Source organism: Malaclemys terrapin, chromosome 8 (assembly GCF_027887155.1).
Source record: "Malaclemys terrapin pileata isolate rMalTer1 chromosome 8, rMalTer1.hap1, whole genome shotgun sequence".
Taxonomy (NCBI): domain Eukaryota; kingdom Metazoa; phylum Chordata; order Testudines; family Emydidae; genus Malaclemys; species Malaclemys terrapin.
Genome location: NC_071512.1, coordinates 33,686,159 through 33,711,272, shown reverse-complemented (window position 1 = coordinate 33,711,272; position 25,114 = coordinate 33,686,159). Strand labels below are relative to the sequence as shown.

The 25,114-nt window shown below is 40.5% G+C and overlaps 1 protein-coding gene across 8 annotated transcripts in view; it reads left to right on the top strand.

The window, feature by feature from the left end:
- Window positions 1-25,114, top strand: part of FBXW11 (F-box and WD repeat domain containing 11) — a 134,118-nt gene that overhangs the window by 26,515 nt on the left and 82,489 nt on the right. For 4 of the 8 annotated variants that reach the window (XM_054037038.1, XM_054037037.1, XM_054037034.1 and 1 more), the window contains one exon: window positions 6,561-6,644. The exons of the other annotated variants lie outside the window; for them this stretch is intronic. Coding sequence is in view for 3 of the 4 variants with exons in the window: in XM_054037037.1 (XP_053893012.1) it covers window positions 6,561-6,644 (84 nt within the window). In the remaining variant the exon portion in view is untranslated. The remainder of the gene's footprint in view (window positions 1-6,560; window positions 6,645-25,114) is intronic. 8 annotated transcript variants of the gene reach the window in all.

The following is a 25,114-nucleotide window of genomic DNA, read 5'->3' as shown; positions in this document are numbered from 1 at the left end:
GTCCGTTATAAATATTGGGGCCCCATTTTCTTGGCCCACTTTACAAGCTTAAAATAGACTGTCCATGCACCCAAAATGCTTACCATCTAGAGGTGTTATCCTGGACTTGAATCCACACAGGTGGACTCTTGCACCTGTGCAAAACTTTAGTTTTGACTTCAGTTGTTCCTCTGGCATGGATCTGATTGCAGAATCCAGGACTTAAATGAGAGATCAGTACACTTGACCTACTTGTGTTGAGCCACTAGTTCTATTTCTGGTTGTATAACATAGTAGTTAATGTAAGAATATCCAGAATTTGGGGAATTTGTCTTAGTCTTGAAAATTTTACCTGATGCCTTCTCCAAAGCCATGCTCCTGAATTGTAAAGGGTAAAATATTATGTACTGTATTTAATTGTAACTCAGTTTTCTATTTCATTATTTTAAAATAATCTAACTTTACAAAGGCTAGTACAACAGCAACAAGACCTCATAAGGATTCAAATTTCAAGAAATATATTTGTAGATTAGCAAGAGCTGGTCAAATAACACAAAAAGTACTTAACTATCCGATCAGTATTCCTTCCCACGCCTATGCTCACTGTGCATCCACACACAAGGCTTGGAAACTTAAACAGATGCTTCAGAGGGCTAAACTTACTAACCATGAGCAGATAAGGAATCCAAGGAGGGCCAATGCCCATGTGAAATCCAGCTTGCCTCTCCAAGATTCCAGAAAGGGGAGAGTGGTAGGATCCTATCTGGGGACTTCGTGTGGATCCTGCGCAGGTGCTCCAAATTTTATATCAGCCTCCATCCCTTCCAACAGGGGATCTCCAATACAGTACCCCTCCCCATACCTTAATTTTTGGGTTTTCCACCCCTGACAATGGCTTAATTGTCTGCCTCACAATTAATTGCCTCACAATCTGTGGGACTCATTACCACGGCATGGTGTGATGGCCAAAAGTATAGTTTCAGAGTAACAGCCGTGTTAGTCTGTATCCGCAAAAAGAACAGGAGTACTTGTGGCACCTTAGAGACTAACAAATTTATTAGAGCATAAGCTTTCGTGGACTACAGCCCACTTCTTCGGATGCATATAGAATTCTAACCATGAGCAGATAAGGAATCCAAGGAGGGCCAATGCCCATGTGAAATCCAGCTTGCCTCTCCAAGATTCCAGAAAGGGGAGAGTGGTAGGATCCTATCTGGGGACTTCGTGTGGATCCTGCGCAGGTGCTCCAAATTTTATATCAGCCTCCATCCCTTCCAACAGGGGATCTCCAATACAGTACCCCTCCCCATACCTTAATTTTTGGGTTTTCCACCCCTGACAATGGCTTAATTGTCTGCCTCACAATTAATTGCCTCACAATCTGTGGGACTCATTACCACGGCATGGTGTGATGGCCAAAAGTATAGTTTCAGAGTAACAGCCGTGTTAGTCTGTATCCGCAAAAAGAACAGGAGTACTTGTGGCACCTTAGAGACTAACAAATTTATTAGAGCATAAGCTTTCGTGGACTACAGCCCACTTCTTCGGATGCATATATAGAATTCTATATGCATCCGAAGAAGTGGGCTGTAGTCCACGAAAGCTTATGCTCTAATAAATTTGTTAGTCTCTAAGGTGCCACAAGTACTCCTGTTCTTCTTAAAAGTATAGTTGGGTTCAAAAAAGTACTATAGTTCATGGAGGATAGGTCTATCAATGGCTATTAGCCATGATGGTCAGGGATGTAACGCCATGTTCGGGGGGCGACTCTAAACCTCTGACTGACAAAGCCAGGAGGGGAAGACTGGTGAATCTTTCCAAAATTGCCCTGTTTTGTATACTCCCCTTTAAAGCTCTGGGACTGACCAATATCAGAGACAGGGCTAGATGGAGCAATGGTTTGCCATATCAGATCCGTTTTATGTTCTCTGCTATTAAAGCCTTCCCAAGCAGCAGCAGAATAAAACTGACTCAATTCTTGTTGGTTTCATTGCTGTCCAAGCGTGTTCTGAATATCCATGAACACTGGCAAGGCCCACTGGAAAGTTACGAGCAGCAGCAGGGGTAATGGAGAAATTTAGGTGTATTGTTAGGAAGATACTATATTGATTTACACTCAGTTCACATTTGGACGTTTTCTTCACAGTAGTAAGGTCTAGAAAGCTAAATGGACTCTTAAATTGTGTAGAAGTTGATACTTTCCTGGTAATGCTTTCTACTTGCCCTGAGCAATTTGGATTTTTTGTATTAGAGTATTTTGTAAAGCAAATGAAAGCTTAGTAGTGTGAAAATTCAGCACCATCACTCTTAAAACAAAGTAGAGAGAGTCTGCTTTTTTGTTAAACAACAAAATGCAATTTAGTATTCACTTACCTAAGCTCCCTTTTGGTGGTATTTCATAACAAAAATAGCTTCCCAAAATAATAATGTGGTATTTGGGTCTGTTATTCAAACACCAAATGTTAGTACAAATAACACTGGTCTACAATTTTTGAGAAATTGTCTGCTTCAGAGATAAAATGTGCTGCTATTATGTATTTTGATGTGCTGAATTCAAATATGACAATTAAAACAACTGATTGGCTACTGTTTCTAAGATATTTAAGTTTTTACATTTTATGTCTATGTATATTGTGTAGATAGTAGAGTTTTAATCATAAATTGTAAACCTAGGTCTTTTCATGTGTTTATGGTTGCTTTACATGATATTTCACCTGTCCTGTTTATGTAACACTTTAAAAATCAGCAAAAGGGTTATATAAGTAAAATTTATTATGAAACAAAAGGCAAAAAACTATTATGTACATAGTTTAGTCCTATTCAGTGTCTACTCGGCGCTTCTTGGCTTGTCTCTTGTATTCATTAAGTGGAGCATCTCTTGTCACTGTCCAGCAATAGTCTGCAAGCATTGATGGGCTCCATTTGCCCTGATAGCATTTCTCCATTGTTGCAATGTCCTGGTGAAATCGCTCGCCATGCTCGTCGCTCACTGCTCTGCAGTTCAGTGGAAAAAAATCTAGATGAGAGTGCAAAAAATGTATCTTTAGTGACATGTTGCAACCAAGGCTTTTGTATGCCTCGAGGAGGTTTTCCACCAACAACCTGTAGTTGTCTGCTTTGTTGTTTCCGAGAAAATTTATTGCCACTAACTGGAAGGCTTTCCATGCCGTCTTTTCCTTGCCAGGCAGTGCATGGTCAAATGCATCATCTTGAAGTAGTTCACTAATCTGAGGACCAACAAAGACACCTTCCTTTATTTTAGCTTCACTTAACCTTGGAAATTTTCCATGGAGGTACTTGAAAGCTGCTTGTGTTTTGTCAATGGCCTTGACAGAGTTCTTCATCAGACCCAGCTTGATGTGTAAGGGTGGTAACAAAATCTTCCTTGATTCAACAAGTGGTGGATGCTGAACACTTTTCCTCCCAGGCTCCAATGACTGTCGGAGTGGCCAATCTTTCTTGATGTAGTGGGAATCTCTTGCACGACTATCCCATTCGCAGAGAAAACAGCAGTACTTCGTGTATGCAGTCTGCAGACCAAGCAAGAGAGCAGCAGCCTTCAAATCGCCACAAAGCTGCCACTGATGTTGGTCATAGTTTATGCACCTCAAAAGTTGTTTCATGTTGTCATAGGTTTCCTTCATATGGACTGTATGACCAACTGGAATTGATAGCAAAACATTGTCATTATGCAGTAAAACAGCTTTCAGACTCGTCTTCGATGAATCAATGAACCGACTCCACTCATCTGGATCGTGAACGATGTTGAGGGCTGCCATCACACCATCGATGTTGTTGCAGGCTACAAGATCACCTTCCATGAAGAAGAATGGGATAAGATCCTTTTGACGGTCACGGAACATGGAAACCCTAACATCACCTGCCAGGAGATTCCACTGCTGTAGTCTGGAGCCCAACAGCTCTGCCTTACTCTTGGGTAGTTCCAAATCCCTGACAAGGTCATTCAGTTCACCTTGTGTTATGAGGTATGGTTCAGAGGAGGAGGATGGGAGAAAATGTGGGTCCTGTGACATTGATGGTTCAGGACCAGAAGTTTCATCCTCTTCCTCGTCTGACTCAAGTGAGAATGATTCTGGTGTATCAGGAACCGGCAGTCTTTCTCCGTGGGGTACTGGGCGTATAGCTGATGGAATGTTTGGATAATGCACAGTCCACTTTTTCTTCTTTGACACACCTTTCCCAACTGGAGGCACCATGCAGAAGTAACAATTGCTGGTATGATCTGTTGTCTCTCTCCAAATCATTGGCACTGCAAAAGGCATAGATTTCCTTTTCCTGTTCAACCACTGGCGAAGATTTGTTGCACAAGTGTTGCAGCATATGTGTGGGGCCCACCTCTTGTCCTGATCTCCAAAATAAAGGTGATAGGCTTTCTTAACCATAGTGGTTATACTGCGCTTTTGTGATGCAGAAGTCACTTCACCACAAACATAGCAGAAGTTATCTGCACTGTTCACACAAGTACGAGGCATCTCTGCTCACTTTGGCTAAACAGAAATGTGTCCCTTTGCAAAATCAAACACTGACAAATAAGAGCACGGCACTGTATGATTTCTAGAGCTGATATAGGGCAATTTGTTCAGTAGAGTGATGTAAGCTTCGTTATGATTGCATCATCCATGACTTCTAGGAATAACATGATGCAATTCATATCATGTATGACGCAATACCAGCTTCAGATTGCATCATTCATTGTTTTGCCTAAAAAGCAAGTACTGTCCAAACCCAGTCATAGATTTTTTCACAGATCAAGTCAAAGATGTGATGTAGTCATTTCTGGTTTAAATTGAGATCCCTTCCCTTTATAACTCACTTATCCTCCGCCATTCCCAAGTCAAGGGTCATCTATACTGATCCAATAGCATATCTTGAAAACTAGAGCCAATCAACAATTTTAAGCATCATTTTCGTTCTCAGTGACCCAGAATTAGTAAAGTTTGACTACGTTTATTTCAGAAGCATTTTGGCTGTAGAGCGGTGTAATGGAACTTTTCATACATTAATCATAACAAATATTCTTTCAGTTAAAAACGAAATACTGAGCTTTTCATTTGTGGCTGACAAAAGTTTTATGAACATTAACTCTTACAACATATCTCTGAGCTAGAGATATGTTATCAAACCGATTTTAGACAGACCAGCTGAGGCACAGAGAGGTTATGTGGCTTGCCTAAAGATACACAGTGAGTTAGTGGAAGGTGGGGAACAGAAACCAGCCCTCTTGACTCAGTCCCTTACTGTGTCATTAGACAGGTTGCTTCGCTACAAACCCTCCTTCTATGCTTAATATTACAAGTTGGAAAGTGATAATTGGTGGTCTGTCACAGCTCAGTTTGTGTGCCTTTTCTGAAGTATTATTTTTGTGGTTGTGCAGTTTTAAGAAATAGGTTTCTAATGAACATCCAGACAACTGAAGGAAAACTTATTAAACTGCCAGAGTCCGTTTCATGTTTAGATATTGAATTAGGACATAAAGTTCAATCCATGTAGTCACTCAGCATTATATATCTTCGCATCATCTTCTGATCCTAGTTTAATTAGAACCAGTCTTGTAGCAGCAACAAACCAAATCTAAAAAAAGCAACTTAATCAGGTGGCAGCAAAGAGTCCTGTGGCACTTTATAGACTAACAGACGTATTGGAGCATGAGCTTTTGTGAGTGAATACCCACTTCATCGGATGCATGACATGCTTATGCTTCAATACAACTGTTAGTCTATAAGGTGCCACAGGACTCTTTGCTGCTTTTACAGATCCAGACTAACACGGCTACCCCTCTGATACTTAATCAGGTGGGTTGAATATGGGGTTAGAAGCCAAGCACTAGTGAGTAGTAATTTTGACTCTGCTAATGATTCCCTCCAGGGCCTCGAGCAGATCATAAAATATTTTTTTCATTTTGATAAGTAAGAATTATCATTCATTTTACACATCTTGAGGGTTTTGTGAGAATTAAATATTGAAATGCTGATTATCGTTGTTTACATCTTCCTGCTATCAATATTAATCAAATCTGACTAGAATGTTCAAATATAAATCTTAATTACAAGGCCAAAAACTAAAGCAAAGCTGCATGACCCTCCTAAAGTTGATGTAGATATTGCCTCGTTAGAGACAGTTATTTCTTCAAAGGGCAGATTATTAGATTTTGTTACTATAGCACCTCTCTTGCCTCTACCTACTTTCCATCTGAGCCTGGATGGAAAGTATTTAAACACTTACCTATCAGTAAGATTCAGACCTGAAGGAACTACTGCATTAGATTTTTTTCAGCTGCTGCCTCTGTATCCAACTTATTCCTAGACTCTGTTTCACTTCCAGACCAAGAGCAGTTAATGAAACAGCCAGAAAATAGCTCTGAGATTAGGTCCTGATAGGCATGCATCCAGACAATTTTTTTTTTTAAATAGACCTTGGATAGGATTACCGGGGAACTCCTTGACAAAGGAGTGTTTTGAGGTGGCAGATGAAGATCTGTCCCATTTTCCAGGCAACAGGGGAGAATTTAGATCTTACAGAAGTAAGCATCCCTTCTAAGGCTATGTTTCAAAATTCCACAGATCATAGGTGCTGTTCCTGAGGACAGTAGACCAGGACACGTGGCAGACCTAGCTTCAACAGACAACCATTTTGCAACAAAAACAGTGAGTAATGCCCTCCATCTTTCAGAGGACTTGGGGCCTTTCTGAAACAGAGTCTTCTGATATTCAGAAACTGCCTTCACCTTTTTGGTAAGATGGGAGATGTACAGCCTTTGCTGGCCATTTCCCATAAAATTTAAAAGATCTACAAAACAAACCTGTTCCATTTCCTGTCTTCCCAGATAAATACTTCAAAATGGGTTTAAATTCATCAATCTTGAAGAGGGAATGCTACCAAAGGACTTATTCATCTTTCTTTTGCTGCCCAGGCAGTCTGGCAGAATTGAGCAGTTATGGTCCTGAAGTCAGTGAACAAATATTGCAGGAAACTAAAATTTAGAATGAGAAGACTGAAATTCTGAAATGGATACTGTCTCTTAGGACATATAATTAAACACCTGTCAATGTAAGGGAAAGTATCAGAGGGGTAGCTGTGTTAGTCTGTATCCACAAAAACAACGAGGAGTCCGGTGGCACCTTAAAGACTAAGATTTATTTGGGCATAAGCTTTCGTGGGTAAAAAAAAACTTCAGATGCATGGACTGAAAATTACAGATGCAGGCATAAATATACTGACACACGAAGAGAAGGGAGTTACGTTACAAGTGGAGAGCCAGTGTTGATAGGGCCAATTCAATCAGGGTGAATGTGGTCCACTCCCAATAATTGATGAGGAGGTGTATTGACAACATTAACATAGATCAAAGTCCATAGATGATCTTTACTATAGTGGGCAGTAGAAATCTTTGAAGACACCTCTTTACATTCGCAAAGCAAGATCTGATTTGACCTGCAGTTATCTCCTGAGATCTTCGAAGGACCTTTTCAAGTCAGGACTTTTAACGCGAATCTGGTTGCACCTGGCCAGCACGTTTGAATGGGGAGTTAATTTCTCTTAATTTATGCTGCAGGGCTGCTGGCTTTAGCAAGAGGCATCCTGGAATATAGATTCCCTGGAGCTTGGGGCTATCTGTCTGGCATTCCCTGAAAGATCATCTGAAACATCACCATCTTTTGATGATAATGGGCAATCCTTTCTTATGGCCTTTGAATCAATGAGGGCATCAGATCCTCTTGTCTGCACAAGAAAACAGTTTTCCTGCTCAAATGAGCTAAAAGATTTTTCTTACACGTGGAAGAAAAGCTCAGTTCTACAGATGATTGTTAAGTAGGCAGGAGGTGGAACCACCTGAGCCTTCCCTAGTGACATTTTAAATTGCTAACCTAGGAATTCTGAGTGCTCAGTTATGCACCTGTTCACATCCAAGCAGTCCATCATGATTCACAGGTTCTACTCCATGAACAAGAACAAAGGAGGCGGTAGCTCTATATATCTTTTTGCAATGCTGGCCCAACAGCACTGCTTTATGCTTTATTCCATTCGCTCTCCTATCCAGAACAGTGTGGAAAAAGTTAAGGTCTCGGTGATTATAGTGATTATACTGGGCTTGGATTTCAGACATATTGCCCTTCCAGCCAATCTTTGAAAAACTGCTTTTGATGGTCTTCCTCAAGGAAGTAGAGACTACTGTTATACCCTGTTTCCCCGAAAATAAGACAGTGTCTTATATTAATTTTTGCTCCCAAAGATGCGCTAGGTCTTATTTTCAGGGGATGTCTTATTTTTCAGAAATGAAAAATGCCTTATTATCGGTGGATGCCTTATTATCGGGGAGGTCTTATTATCGGGGGGATGCCTTATATTACAACGAGAGGCAAAACTGTAAGTAGGCCTTATTTTCGGAGGATGTCTTATTTTCGGGGAAACAGGGTAGTAGCTGTCAGTCCATTAGGTGAAAAAAGGAGCAAATTAGTGAACATAGTCTACAGTTTTCTCAGAAATTGTAATTGATTTAATCATGGGTCTTCCTATGAGAACCTTTTTATGATTGTACTTAAACTGTAGGAACAGCACGTGGAATTAGATGATACATGCATCTTTAGTACATTTTCTAGTGCTTTGCCCAATAGTGCATCCACCATGTCTCTTGAGAGACTGTTCAACAGTCTAATATCTCACTATAAGGATATCTATTTATGTTCAGTTGAAATTCTTTTAGTTTTGCCTTGTACTGATTTAAATCTTCCTTCTTAGAGAGTACACCCTTCAAATAAATTGGCTATATCCCTATCCCATAATAACTGTTTAGCCAAGATCTAAGTAGTTCTCTTAATCTTTCTGTCTCAGTTCCTTTTAGTCCTTTGTTTTGAACTCCATCTAATTTGTCTGCATTGTTCTGGGACAGAGATATCCAGAACTAAATGTAACGAAGATACAATGTCACCAGAGTTGTGTATAGAGACTATTTACTTCCATGCCCTGTGACATGCCTTTGTTTATATGGCTCCAAATTGCTTTGGCCTATTTTTGGCTAGATTAGGTTGCAAGCTCATGTCTAATTAGTCCACTGTTGTTTCCAAGTTCTTCAGCATTATTACTTCCCAGTTCTCTTATTCCCAGCTGTAGCTGTTTGTTGACCTCCCCCCTCCCCAAATCCAGATTTGCCTAGCGTATTCTGAGCAGAATCTTTTTGTTTTGTTTTGTTACCTGTATTTCTGATCTCAGTAGGCCTATCCTAGAATATCAGGGTTGGCAGGGACCTCAGGAGGTCATCTAGTCCAACCCCCTGTTCAAAGCAGGACCAATTCCCAACTAAATCATCCCAGCCAGGGCTTTGTCAAGCCTGAACTTAAAAACCTCTAAGGAAGGAGATTCCACCACCTCCCTAGGTAACCCATTCCAGTGCTTCACCGCCCTCCTAGTGAAAATTTTTTTTCTAATATCCAACCTAAACCTCCCCAACTGCAACTTGAGACCATTACTCCTTGTTCTGTCATCAGGTACCACTGAGAAGAGTCTAGATCCATCCTCTTTGGAACCCCCTTTCAGGTAGTTGAAAGCAGTTATCAAATCCCCCCCATATTCTTCTCTTCTGCAGACTAAACAATCTCAGTTCCCTCAGCCTCTCCTCATAAGTCATGTGCTCCAGCCCCCTAATCATTTTTGTTGCCCTCCGCTGGACTCTTTCCAATTTTTCCACATCCTTCTTGTAGTGTGGGGCCCAAAACTGGACACAGTCCTCCAGATGAGGCCTCACCAATGTTGAATAGAGGGGAATGATCACGTCCCTCGATCTGCTGGCAATGCCCCTACTTATACACCCCAAAATGCCGTTAGCCTTCTTGGCAACAAGGGCACACTGTTGACTCATATCCAGCTTCTCATCCACTGTAACCCCTAGGTCCTTTTCTGCAGAACTGCTGCCTAGCCATTCGGTCCCTAGTCTGTAACAGTGAATGGGATTCTTCTGTCCTAAGTGCAGGACTCTGCACTTGTCCTCTATGGTCAAGTGAAAACATTCTCTAAGTTATGTCTGTCCTCCTCATGTTTGTAATACAGATTTCATTAACATACATTCCATCTTTTAAATTGTTGCTGAAGATGTTAAATAAGTTTGGATCTCTCAGTGATCTCTGATAAAATACTAGACAACTCCCCCAGATTTGGTATATTGCCATTTACTATTGCTCTCTGTTTATAGACCTTCAGTCAGTTTACAGTTCATGAGTGTGTTTGTGCCAGTGAACTCAAACTAATTTTGCATGTAAGATTTAATGAGATAGTATCAAATGCTTTATGAAAATCTAAAAATATGCTGTATCTTTGGAATTTTCAAAAGCAGTCAAGTTTGAAGTTTAAGAATATCTGCGTATATTATGTACCCAGAAACTCTCTTTATAATGTACACAGTGCTGACTCCATTTTCTTGTAGTTGGACAATTGACTTTTTGTGTGTGTGTGTGTGTGTGGAGTTGGAGAAAATTCAAGTGACTAAACATCAGATTATTAATGGGGCTAGGGTTTCTGTAATAGAACAGACGTTGTAATTTTGCATCTTCTGACACCAACTTTTTTTACTATAAAAATGTTGAAATAGTCTAATTGCAACCCTTGCAATTTTCTGTTACCTTTGCAACCTCTTTGAGCGGGGTGGGTTGAGGGTGGGAGGGGAAGTGCTTCCTGATGTGTTGTGAAATTGTCTCTTGAGCCTAATCTGTTACTGTGTGTTGATACTTATTTAATAAACAAATGTATAGTGTAGGACTAACAAGCCCATACCCTTCCTTTGCTCTGGGTTTCAGACAGAAGATCATACTAAGTGTTGTCAAAGCACTTCCTTCAGTGATTCTTTAAACATTTGTGATTCTTTTCACTTAGGACTTTAAATAAATAAATCTATTTATTTTTAAGTAGAGGAGGGTGGTTATTTGCTCTACTTGTCTTAACATGTACCAAGTGTGTCCTTCTGCCCTAGCATCCTACTGTGAACTAAAGCATCCTCTTTAGTATAATTCCTGACCAAAAGAGCAGAGGTGCTGTTCTGTGATTTTTGTTTTAAAGTTAGGAAGCCTTTTGCATTAACACTTGTATAAATTTTATATCTCAGTGTTTTCCCCAATGCTCTTTAAGTTTACAAATATTCTTACTGGGACAACGGCCAAATTTTGACCATTTGAGGGGACTGTGTCAGTAACTCGTTAGGGAGCTGAAAATCCCACCTAATTTGTATCAAATGGAGCAGATTGCATTCATCACCCTCTGTAGTATGCAGGTGCAGCAGGTAGAGACAGCACACTGGGACATGAGATGTGGCTAGGTTGTTCATATATAAATATGAGCATTTCCGGATGATGTGTAGTCTTCACCATATAACCATCTTACAGGTGGTGGTAATTGCAATTGCCTTTGTTAGGGGGTGGGCTTTTGGTTGCCTGGCAAACTGCTAATTTGTAAATATCTGGGCAAAGTCTACCTATCTCGCCTGATCTAAGTAATTGTAAATTTACAAAGAATAACACTTGCACAAGCAGAACCAAGGATCTTTCAGTGGATCTTCAACCTGCTTGCAGCTTTGAGAGCCTGTTAAGGACTTAGTTGTCTCCCTCTAAACAGCCTTCCAGTTTGCACTGCCTTTGCAGCTGTGAGTATGCAGACAGAGACCTCTTTGCTGCCTTTGAATTCTTTAAAATTTTTAGAAAATTCATTTACCAATTCAATAGTTGTTTTGTCATCTTTTTGCATGTAGGGCTGCTTTGTGTAGAGTTGTGTGCCTAGGGCAAGACTGTTTCTTTGACTCCCTACTGAGAAACTTCACTGAACTTCTCCTTTCTGCACCAGCCATTTTTCAATGTGCCAGGCCAAACAGAAGAATAAAAATAAACCAAAGATTGGCTCCTACAACTTATCCCCTTTCATAGAATGGGGTTCTGTCCACTTTCTTGCTACTAAGACCCAGGGCTTTCACCTTCTCTCAGCCTGGAAAGGACATGCCACTGAATCTGAAGAAGGAAGCCTCTACAGAAAAATGTACCACAGTTACTTTCTCAAGGACAGATCAGTGATCCATGGGTAGTTCTTCAAAAGCAACACAAACTCCCGTAATGAGCCATTGCAGCTCCAGCAGATCAGTTCCAGCAAAAACCTGTCCCATCCCCCAAAAGAAGTAGTTATTACAAAGCAGAACTAGCCCAATACACTTAACAGCTACTGTGGGGAAGAAGCCTTTCCGGCCCGTCAACTCTCAGCCAGTAGTGTGCCAGTCACTGTATTGCTTAGGATCCTCTCAGCCAGACATTCAAATTCACACCCTCCCCATCCTGAATCAAGATTTACTAGAAGGAGGAGGTTCTTACTATCTGGTCTAGCCTCATATTCAGTGGTGTTACCATGAGATTTTCTCTCCTAGGTAAAGCGCCTTGTTTTTGAGATCCTCCCCAGTAATCCAGAGGCATCTTTTTCTCTGGTGTATGAAGAGGTCAGATCAGAGATTTTAAAGGACTACCCACCTAAATCTTCTGACTCCATTGAGGAAAAATTAGTGTATCTTGCATTTCTCTCTCTTTATGAATCCAGAAAAAGAATCTGCAGGCACCCCAAAATAGTAGAAATAATTACAGGGCCAGTTGCCAGAGAAAATTGATATAATACTGTTTCAACACTGGCATTCCACAGTCTGACTGGGATAACTAAAACTGAGGCATTAGCCAAAGGGGAGAGTGCAATTTATAAAATCCGAAGTAGGTTATCATTGTTCTTTGGGGCCTTCTTGTGACAAACTGCTGTGCAGGTCACAGAAAGGAAAACCAAAAGTAAAAGCACTAGGAAAAATGTGTACTCATCCTGAGAGGAAGTACAACTCTGTCACAGAGAAGGAAGAAATGCAGAACAAAGTGTTTGCAGGTGTATTTTGAGACTGCTCTGCCCAAGAGGATTATTGCTGGTCTGTCACTTCCACAGGAGAAATCAAGAAGGAGCAGGAAGATAAGGCAGTGAAACAATGAAAGAAGAAATTCCCTTAAGATTTGAAACTGGACTCATACGTTACCCTGCATACACACTGGCGGATGACCTACCAAAAGAACCCATGACGGAAGGATGGAATGCTCACTTGGAAGAAACTAGGAAGCAGCCTTGATGGCCCTACAAGCATTAATAGCGTCAGCTTGCTGTTCTGGGGCCATTCTTGGATGGACAGATGCTTTTTTGGATGCCCTACATTGTAAAGCTAAGAAAACTCAAAGGACTTAACAGGTAGTCTGGTTCAAAGTTTTTCTCAACTTACTGGATGCACTGCGGTTCTTGGGAAGGCCTTGCCATGTAGCGCTATCCTGTATGAGGTTTGAGCATTGGCCTGCTAAACTCAGGGTTGTGAGTTCAATCCTTGAGGGGGCCACTTAGGGGTCTGCGGCAAAAATCAGTACTTGGTCCTGCCAGTGAAGGCAGGGGGCTGGACTCGATGACCTTTCAAGGTCCCTTCTAGTTCTAGGAGATGGGATATCTCCATTAATTTATTTATATTTAAGATCCTGGGAAGGATCAATAACTCTTTTGTTATTGCACTCAATAACTCTTAGCTGTATCAAGTATATTAAAGTGGAGAGGTCTTTGGGGAGCTGCTTGACAAACTGATGGTGGAATCCTTCAATAAGTTCAGAGATCTCTCTCAACCTAATAGAATATAACAGACTACTGAACAGACTGTTGTGGAAACCCATCAGCCAAGTGTGATAAAACTGATACAGCAGAGGAAGGTTGCTCCAGATGTGAATTTTCGGGACAGAGTACTATCATAACTAGACAGTCCCAAAGTTTTCACTACAAAATGGGAGAACAACCTGTTCCTCATGGAAAAGAAATGGCCTCTCACCACATCAGGCAAGTGAGTTTTAGAAACAATCCAAAAAGATTTAATAGATTTTGTCAGGACCCTTAACATAAATTTGTTCCTGTCTCCATCCTAAAAGAATAAAACCTCACAGATGTGCATTAGATTCCTTCACACCACCTTCAGATTCTTCATAGATAGGCTGTAGTCTGCATCACATCCTGTTTTAGTGCCTTAGTGATCAGTAGAGCAGTTCGTTACCTCACATTTCTGAACAAGCATGTCCCAAAATCTTGAAATGCAAGATGGAAACACTCCAGACTATCCTGGTGGCCATTGGACAGGAGTCTATAGTCTCTATGCATATCCATTTTAGCTTTCTGCCCTATGCCTTCAGGAAAAAGCATTTCAGGGCAGGGCTGTATCTTTTGGATTATTTCTTATTCCAAAACTTCTATATAAAAGACCTCATTGCCCTAGTGGTCTTCCTAAGAAGTGGTTAGATGTTAAACCTCCCCTGGCTGAGGAAAGGGAAGTGTGTAAATGGGGACATGATCCACACTTTAGAAAATAGTTGCTTTCTAATAAAAGTCAACTCAGACCCTTGCAATTTTCCATCTCAGAGCCTGGACAGACATGATCATTCAGTCTTAATGCAAACACATATGTTTCTCAGTGCAAGAGAGGTTGTGATCTGCATCTCATCATGTTTCTAGTGACTGTCTAGGAATTCTCCATTGGGCCAGCTTGTGTATCTGTGGCCTTTACAGGCGTTCCTTCTATTCCCATCCCAGTGTATGCTTACTTAGCCCATAGCAAGGATTAAAATTCCTGCAGAGGTAACTAGATCCCTATGCTAGTGGACATGATCTGGCCAATCACTGTGAAAACAGTCTGGAGGTCTGGGGAGCTTGTTTTTTTTTATGGAGTAGGGTTATGGGACATGCCTCCCTGAAAGAGGAAAAATATATTTAGTGTGCACCAGGGCTGGCTCCAGGCACCAGCTTACCAAGCAGGTGCTTGGGGCGGCCACTTTGGAGAGGGGCGGCACGTCCAGTTGTTCGGCGGCAATTCGGCGGACGGTCCCTCACTCCTGCTCGGAGCGAAGGACCTCCTGCTGAATTACCGGCGCAGATTGCGATCGCGGCTTTTTTTTTTTTTTTTTTTTTGGCTGCTTGGGGCGGCCAAAATCCTGGAGCTGGACCTGGTGTACGCTGTTAATAAAATCCCATTGTAGAACTTGTGATTGCCTGTGTTGAAGAATTTTTAATTTTCAATAGATAATTTGGGAGGAGTGGAAATAATTGAGTTTCACATGTATATCCTTTCTTCAGTTACTTTAAAAGCAATACATTCCATTACTGTTTGATGCTGTCATGATAGGCATTTTAGAAATACTTTGTATAAATTCATGTTTTTTCTTTAGATTTCTTATGAAGTGTTTTTCTAGCTGTAAGTTTACACGTTTTGGAGAAACATGTTAATGCAGTCAGACCTACTAATAGAAGAACATGTCTGCTGAGAAATGCCCTTTAAAGGATTCCTTATCTAGTCAGATGCTTGTAGAGGAGGAAACAGTGAGTAAAAATGAGGTCAATAAGGGAAAAAAAAATCATTCTACTCTTTAAAATCAAGGCCTTTTTATTTAGTTAATAAATAATGAGATAATCTAACGTGTCTGTAGGGAATATGATCTCTGAGGGGAAAAAATTACGTGTTGCACTTTGGTTAGATACTGAACACAGATTTTATTAATGAGGACTAATACGTAAAGTTTAAAGCAATGGACCTGACTTTCCCTACTTTTGACATGGCTGTGGAATCTTTAATTGTAGGATTGTGTCATGGTAGTGGGATTAAAGTTGGAGGTTAATGCATTTATATAGATCATCTAGAATTAGTCCTAATTGACAACTTTAGAGTATCAGAACACCAGTATGTGGAGTGGGTTAGGGACCCTGTTTTTAACTGAAAATTTAATTGGAGAGAAAAATTAAATTCTAAAGATTGCTTGTATCATAGAAAATTAAGGTTTAATTAATTATTCTTAGGTGGTTTCCTTTGAGAATATTTCATGGAACTCATTGCAGAAAATATTTGTTAATGAATAACAGTGGATTTTGGTTCTCTGGTTTTATAAGATGTTCAGCAGATATTTCTTAAAGGCCTATTCTAGTTGAAGAACAAAACTAGTGAGACAATGGGCCAAATCCAAATAGCTTGTCATTTGTGTGTATAAGTGTGGTAATTGCATGCACAGTTGTGCGCACAATTGGGAAAATCATACCCTCTGTCTCCAGTATATAACAATCTGTTGAAGAGATGAGCGACAACAGGAGTGAAAAATGCATAAAATCATGGAAGGATATTTCTGTAACATCACAAGAATCCAAAGAACCATGCAGGACATTAAGCTCAAGTGAATGCATCAAAAATTCGATCGGATATTTGACCACAGTTTCTCCATACCTTTGTCATGGCTGTAAAAGTGTCAGAGACGACAAAGCCATGCCCCACAGAACTTTTCCAAACTGTAAATCACTCAGTAAATCCAAGCTGCATCTATTCAATCCCAAAGCACAGCACCGCTTACTGAATGGAATATCCCTATTTCACAGAAGATCATCCCCCAGATCAGAAATGATCTCCGGGTCCATCAAGAATAAGCTATGAGCAGGACTATCAATCCTGCCAAAAAGCTGCTCTATTCACAAACATAGCAGTTATGGAAACAATGACACAATTGGGACAGCCACCTGTGACTTCTGGCCATGTCATCCCTGGATGGTAAAAGTATAGACAATACCTGGAACTCCTAACAGGTAGTCAGTACATCCTATGAAAGTTGCCATTCACTCTTAAATATGCAGTCCAGTCATTCAACATGAGACTTTTGCAGACCACCCTGCAGTCATTATTCTCCCTTTTCTAAGTTTGTTAATGAAGAAGCTGGCGAAAATGCTCGATTGCAGCCTATTAGCAGCTGTTATTTTGGATCTCTGTCACACTCCAGAACAGGACATGGCAGCAAACAGCAGTTGTCGATCTAAATGACATCCTCCTGTTCATAGACAAGATAACTGTATCCCTGTTCATCTTGTTGGACCTCTGTGGTATTTGATACCATTGTCTCCAAAAAGCTCTGTGATAAACACAAGCTCCTTGAAATGATTCAGACTGAACCCAGAGATTGGCTAACTGTTCCTCGACCTCCAAAGTCTTCATCTCCAGAGTTTCTCAGTGCTTACTTTTTCCCGTATTATTCAACATCTCTCTGAAACTGATGGGAGACTTGGTGAGCTGACTAGGGCAGAAGGGCCAGCAGTATGTGGACCCCCTTCATCTAGTTTGTATTAAATCTAGAGTCCAGTCATCCAGCTTTAATACCTAGCAAAAATCTTCATTTGAATGAAGAAAAACTAGCTAAAGCTGAACTCAAGCAAGATTGAAAAAAGCGCTCTGAAGAATTAGGAGCCTCTGTAACATCTCCCACTGTTGGCATCTGTCCTTAAATTGTCAGTCCACAGGTTTAAAGTCCTTTAGGAATTCTCAATGTTTTTGGATGCCCAACTAGCCATGACTACAAAAGTACACTTACATTGGTGACTGGCCAGAAGGTTGTGGCTAAGAGGAATATCATGGACTGGTACAACTCGATGAGTGAGCTGTCAAATCTATAATAGACTAACATAAAAAGGCATAAAACGCGGAAAGAATGTTTGCTCTAACCTTATTACCAGAATCCAAAAAACCATGATGGACATGAAGCTTAAGTCTAAAGGTGTCTTTAGAGAAAAATGGGATTTATAGGAGATATGACCCTATTTTTGGAACAGTCAACTGTTTCTAGTCTTTTTTTATTGTGCATTATTATTTCACTCTTGATACTATTGCATCTTTATATAGACCGGGGTCAGCAACGTTTGGCACGCGGCTCGCCAGGGTAAGCACCCTAGCGGGACAGGCCAGTTTATTTACCTGCTGACGTGGCAGGTTTGGCCTATTGCAGCCCCCATTGGCCGCGGTTCGCAGTCCCAGGCCAATGGGGGCGGTGGGAAGCGGCGCAGGCGAGGGATGTGCTGGCCACGGTTTCCCGCCGCCCCCATTGGCTTTGGACGGTGAACTGCGGCGAATGGGGGCAGCGATCGGCCGAACCTGCCGCGTTAGCAGGTAAATAAACTGGCCTGGCCCGCTAGGGTGCTTACCCTGGCGAGTCGCGTGCCAAACATTGCCAACCCTTGATATAGATTCTCCCATCCATTTCTGTTCCCACACTTGTTTACTCTAACAATCAAAATTTTAAATGAACAAATTAAAATGAGGGCTAGCAAAGAGGATTTGCATTCTGGAATTTGGTTGATTGTATTGGTTTCCCCAATTTCCACAGTACACCTGAAAGGTTGGATAAAGTAATTATAGATTCTTATCTCTTTACATTACCAATTAAAACTGCCAATTACTGGGAGGAGGGGGAAGGAACAAGAACAAATATGAACGGATGCAATTATGCTTCATAGGGCGATCGAGAGGGGTTGTGGAGGAAAGGAGTGCAAATATCTGAGCCTGAAAACTGGGGTGTCTGTAAAGAAAACAATCTTGAATATATAGTTAAAACTGTAGCTTCTTTGACATTTCAATCCAGGAGTATTAAATACTACAGCGGAATTTTGACACTGCAGACATGTAGTAGTTTTGATGTGACTGTGAATCACTTAAATTATCTTTTGTTCAGCTGTTTTTTTCTGAATGCAGTGTATGTACTTGTCACTCAATTAATTTGCTTAGTGTATATGCTTGTACTTCTTTTATTTGTATTTTTCTCCCCTACAGCACCATTTTGTTCATGGGCATAATAATAAAACTGCTTCAGAGGTCCTGGCTTTTAGTAAATTTTATAAAATGGAAGAATATGATCAAAAATATTTTAATAGTAGGTATACAGAGATTAAGAGCATCCCTTTGTGGACAAGTGGAGTTTAAAATAAGATCGCTAAACTCATTTTCATATATAACCTGAACCATGGATTCAGCTTGCATCCCCCAGAAGGACCTTTGAAACAGCTCACATCTTCAGCTAAGGCTCTTTAGCTTGCAAATATATTTACCCTTGATCCCGACCAATATATTTCCTAAATTCGAGGACTTAGTTACTTGCCTGTCTGCCTCCAAGAGAGTATTAGGAGGATGTTGAACTGCACTCTGCTTCAACAGATTTATGTATTGCGTAGGAGGGACTGCCTGTTCTTTCTGCCTCCTTGGATTTAGATATGCCTTAGTATGGAAGTTCTAATAGAATTTAGACTTAATACAGAAGACTTTTGAAAAACAAAATAATCTCTGTAATAGAGTATATCTATAAATCCATGTGAACCTCCTCCAAAGATTGATGTTACTTTTGCCACATTTATTGGTAAACAACCAATAAGTATAATCACCTTTTAAACTAAACTAGTACTTTCCCATCAGATTTCTACTCTGCTCTTTATTTGTTTATAGGGAAATTAAAAGGTTGCTGAAAACTCTTAAACACACTTCCTCTTGCTATTCAGAAAGCATTTATTATAAAATACTAGTTTTTAAAACTTCAATTTAATTTTTAAATCTTACACTCATCCTACAGAATGCATTTTAATTTCAAGCCAATATTTTAAATAGGTGTATATAAATGGGCCTGAAACTAGGAGGAGGAAACGTGTGCTTACGGAAAGAAGGCGTAATTGGCAATCCACAACTCAAGTCCCATTTACTACACTAGTTTGAATTAATCCTTTATGCAGCTGGTGGATTTAAAGTCTTTCCTGAAACTAAATTGCCACATGCATCTAATGGAAAGATGGTTTTCCACCGTAGTGCTTTGCTTAATACTTAGAAGGCCCGTATTTTCTGTTTCTAAAGTTTATTGGAAATTGTATGGAAAAATTAATTGGGCGAACCACAGGAAGCCAGGTTATCAGGTCTGTTTCACACGGGAGAACTGGGAATAGTATTTTGAATTCAATAAAAATAATTCAGGGAACTAAATCTTGAAATAACCTTGATTTTTGTAAATTGCGATGTTCTATCCTCTCCCCTTCTGAAAGTTGCGTGATGTGTAAAGGTAGAAAATCAATTTCATAACTAAATATTCCATTAATCTTAGGTACCCTTGGTATTTACTCTCAATTGTGAAGCTAATGCTTTGCTTTAGAACACTTTATTTTTTTGTGGAGTATGATACATTTTTTCATTCCAGGCAACAATGGGGAATTATTATTATTATTATTTATTAATAATTTGCACATCCTTTTACGGAAACCTTTCTAGATAATTTTGTGGTGTCCATATATCTAAGGAATTGAATTCCAGAGAGAGCTTGACTGTCGATCATTAGACAATAGTAGCAAAGCTTTCACAGGGTGAAGTTATGATTAAATGTCTTGTTTGGATAGCTGATTAGAAAAGAATCATCTTTCCTTGGAAGTATGTGTGTTCTGTATGTGTTAGGCTTTAGTCCCATAAGAAACAATGAGAGTGTCTATGAATTTGATAACAGAGAATTATTGCTTAGAGTTGGACTGGAAAGAAACTGCTGTGGTAGCTGCTGATGCGAAGCAAATTTGACCTGCTGAGATTCTGGTACAGTATTGTTAGTGAGTTTCATAGACTGGCCATTTACAGCTGGATGCTATTAGTATTTAAGAGTTTTCTGTGTTGTCAGCTCTTTTTAACCTTCAGTTTGAGCTGGGCAGCAGGCACTATGAAAAATGTTAGAACTGAGCTTAAAAAATTAACCTTAGATATCTGGTAGATTTTAAAATAATTTTCCCTTTGGGAATAAGGTGATTCTGCCTGAAACTGTAATGCTCTGTTTTGAGAGGCAGGGATGGAAAAATGCATTTTAAAAGGTAAATTTGTGGTCAAATGTGGGCAGTATACCAAAGTGTATGTAGTCTACAAGTTTTGCAGGTCTTCATGGTTCAGTAATCAGAATGGTGCAGGGATGACTCATCAACTGCTACAGTTATATAGTACAGTACTGATTGTCCTTGTGTAAGATAACACCATAGTAATGTGATAGAAACAAGCAGTTTGAGCCCTGATCTCTCTTCTCTAGCCACCCTGAATATCGTGTGTGTTTAAACCACAATTCATGTATATCTGAAATACTGTTATATATTGAATGTGTTAGGCTTGATCCTGCAGTTCTTACTCGGACAGATCTCCTATGGGAAGTAATTAGGAGACCATTTAAAATCTGATTTAAAGGAACAGTGTCAACTTGAATTCTGAATTTTTAAAAAAAAATTAAAAAGTAATTTCAGGAACTATACCTGCTTTTGGAACCACCTGCTATCTCCTGTGGTTTTAATACCCACGTTTCCCTATTTTTTTAAATGCTCTCTCTCCCCCTCGCTACTGAATGAAAAATGCAGGCAAGCTAGAAACTAACTGAATATACAGGGGAAAGAGTGAAACTCACTATATAAAGTGCTGTAAAAAGCGCAATGTTAAAAAAAATTCTCTAGTGTTAAAGTAATCATAGAATTGTCAAAATGTGGGACTGGAAAGGACCTCGATAGGTCATCTTGTCCAGTCTCTGTCTTAACACTTGAAACAATAGTTGACCATCCCCCTGTTTAAAGCCATTTACTCACTCTATTACTCTAGTCCAGGGGTCGGCAACCTTGGGCACGCGGCCTGTCAGGGTAATCCGCTGGCAGGCCACGAGACATTTTGTTTACGTTGACTGTCAGCAGGCACAGCCAGCCCCCTGCATCTCCCAGTGGCCGTGGTTTGCTGTTTCCAGCCAATGCGAGCTGCGGGAAGCGGAGGCCAGCATGTCCCTGCGGCCCGCACCGCTTCCCGCAGCTCCCGTTGGCTGGGAACAGCGAATGGCCGCCACTGGGAGCTGCGGGGGACTGTGCCTGCTGACAGTCAATGTAAACAAAATGTCTTGTGGCCCGCAAGCGGATTACCCTGATGGGCCGAGTGCCGAAGGTTGCCGACCCTGCTCTAGTCTAAGGATCTGTCTGCATTTTGATATGCGTCCCATTTCTGAAGTTCTATAAGCATTAAAGTTCATCTTATAATTAAAAATGTTACTTTACAGGTTAGGATGCTTTTTAGCTTTTAAAATTCATACTCCAAAATCTAGAGGTTACTTCTGTTGTGGCTTTAAGTAGGACACAGAGAATGAGGTGTCTAATCTTTTGTGCGAAAGTTTCCAGTCCGGAAATGGAACGAACACCTTTAGAGAATTCTTAGTTTAAGTGAACGCAGCAATAGAGGTTCATGACTAGCCTATGGATGCATCTTTAAAAATAAAATAAAACAAAACAAAATCACAGTTGTGCCTTTTTACCACCAAAAATTTCTGCAGTCATCAGCTAAGGTAGTGGTTCCCAAACTGGGGTTTGTGAACCCTTGGGGGTTCGCAAAATGCTATAGAGGGTTCTTGGGAAAAAATTCCCTAATGGCGGACAGAGCTGTCCCTAGGAACCCCGCGGGGGCAGCATGGGGCCAGCAGCCTGGAGCCCCTGAGCTTCCAAGAGCTAAGCAAATCAAAGCCAGCATATCTATCACACTGAGGAGATTTAAACTTCAAGACTACTTATAAGAAATGGAAAGGGAGGTGGATATTTTTTGCTGATTTTATAATTAAATAGGCTGCTAGTATTATTAATCATTAAAATTATGAACAACAAGTTTAAGCTTTGTTGTAACGTGCGTTTGTTGCCTGCACTGCTCAAGACCTGAATGTTGTGTAGGAGGAACTCTTTGAGTTGGCTTTTTAAATACCTTCATGCTGTTTCACATCTTATACTCCTTGATGAAACATAGGAGCCTTTTCTTATAACAGGCTTATTCAAAGTGATACAAGCTATGAAAGTGAGATCCTGGAAGAGTGTTGCCGTTTTCATAATGTAATAAAAATACTGTAATGATAGATAATAGTGTGGAATAAGCATGTCATAAAAACAAATGTTATATTTCCAAGATCACTGCTTTTTTAATTTATACTCAGGTAAAGGAGAAAATCCCTGGAAATATTCATTTTTAGAAGTGGGTTTGCGAAACTTGACATTTTAGTGAAAGGGGTTCACAGGTTGCTAAAGTTTGGGAACCACTGAGCTAAGGGGAACTCTTGCTCCAGTATGTCTGAAACTAACTGGGGGGCAATATTTGAAAGCTTTCCATTCAGATTTTTAAAGCACTAAATTTACCTGTTGATTAGTACTGTAACTGAAACTTACACGTGGCAAGCAATGATCAAGTATGTTTTAAAAGGTTTTTAATAAATTCTATTTGGCATTTTTGAGTCTATTGCTGGTGGCAACAATTCTTCTAAAAAGGGACAGGTGGGAGGAAAAATGCAGTGACCTGTTTATAGGACTTCTGAAATGGAAAGTGAGGTATCAGGCTTACTAAATATTGAATCAGATCTGCAAATTCAAATATTTACAGTAATTATGCATATTAAATTGTTAGTGACATATGGCAAGTGCTGGTATCCTAGAAACAAAATTAAAACATACAGTGCTAATTACAAGATATCAAATCACAGTGAAATTAAACAGATAACTTGTTAACGTTTAAAAATGTGTAAAATACCTGCACACATCCCTTTGACTTTGGGTATGTTAGGGTGAAGAGAAGGCTTGCATATACCAGACTCAGCTGAGCTCAGTTCAGAAAGATAAATGACTTTTTCAAAGCAGAGAAACATAATGGCCAATATTTTGAAGTGCCTGTTGATTTTGAGTCAATGTATGGGTGCCCAACTTTTGAGACTTCCGAAAAAGGTCTGATTTTTGAGGGCGACTGCTCAGCAAAATCAGGCCCTGTTAAGATGTCTCAAGTTGGGCACCCCAAATCACTAATCATTTCTGAAAATCTTAACCAATGTTACCAGTTTTTAAACAACTTATTAGCATTAATAGTTAAGGCCAGAAGGGACTGTTATGATCATTTAGTCTAACTTGCGTTACACCGACTGTAAAATGATCACCTAATACCTCGTGCACTGAGCCCACAACTTGTGGTTGAATTAGAGCAGTGGTTTTCAATCTGTGGTTCGCAGACCCTTGGGGGGCCGTAGACTATGACTAAGATTTCCAAAGCAGTCTGCACTTCTGTGACGGGTTCCACCTGGAACTGGGGTACCACTGAGGTCCCCCCCCGTCCCCCCCCGACCCACCAGCCTGGGCTCCCTTCCACTGTACTGCTATGACCAGCCTGCCAAGCCCTCTCCCAGGCTCCAGCCTGCACTTTCCAACAGCACACATACAGGTAGGGACACACCCAGCTGCAGTTACATGCAGATGCTGTGCTCAGCTCTGCATGGGGAGGCTCCAGCTAAGGAACTTCCCAGCTACTCAGGCACACCCCCGTCTTTGGAGTGTAAACCCAAAATTATAGTGTCTTGCACCGCACAGGGAACTGTACAGCCTAAGCTTATGAAATTTGCCTCCTCCCTCAATGTGGAGAGAGAGAACTTTCTGCGCCGAGTTATGATTTCCACACACACTGGTTTTCTTCATCATCATCATCATCATCATCATGTTCCTATTACGCCTCTGGCATTTAGGGGAGTGACGAAGCTCCTTCACTCCTGTCTGTTTCTGGCAAGTCTTTCAATGGTTCCCTATCTGTGCGCCAGGTCTTTCAGCGTGGCTTCCACAGCTCTTTGCCATGTTGTTTTCAGGCGGTCTCGTTTTCGCTTGCCTTCAGGGGTCCATCTTATTGCTACTCTGATGATGGAATTAATTTCCATCCAAAGCACATGACGGATCCATTTCCAACGCCTTCTGGCAATGATGGTGCTCAGATCCTCTTGGCTGCACTGTGTCAATAGATCTTGGTTGAGATTGTTCTGGGCCAAAAGATACGGAGGATTTTTCTGAGGCAGGTTGTATGGAATGAAGAGAGTTTTGACATGTCATACTTTCTCATTTCCCAGCATTCTGCACTATAAAGTAGTGTTGAAAGTACGTAGCTCTGGTAAATCTTGAGTGTGTTTTTGGTGTTGTATTTTGATGATTTCCAGACTGTATTTAAGCTCCTGAAGTTGTTCCTGGCTTTACTGATTTTGTTCTGGATGTCCTGGCTTGTTCCGCCATCCTGGCTGATGGTGCTGCCCATGTGAATGTTTCTGCATTGGTAAGAACATAATACTCTATCCGTACTGGTGATGGTGAGGCAATATTAAAGGTTATGATGTGTCTTATTGCGGTTGATTTTCAGTCCAATTTGCTGTCTGAATCTGTTGAGTCGAATTGTTTTTTCTTGTATATGGTGTTGGGTATGTGATAGGAGAGCGTCATCATC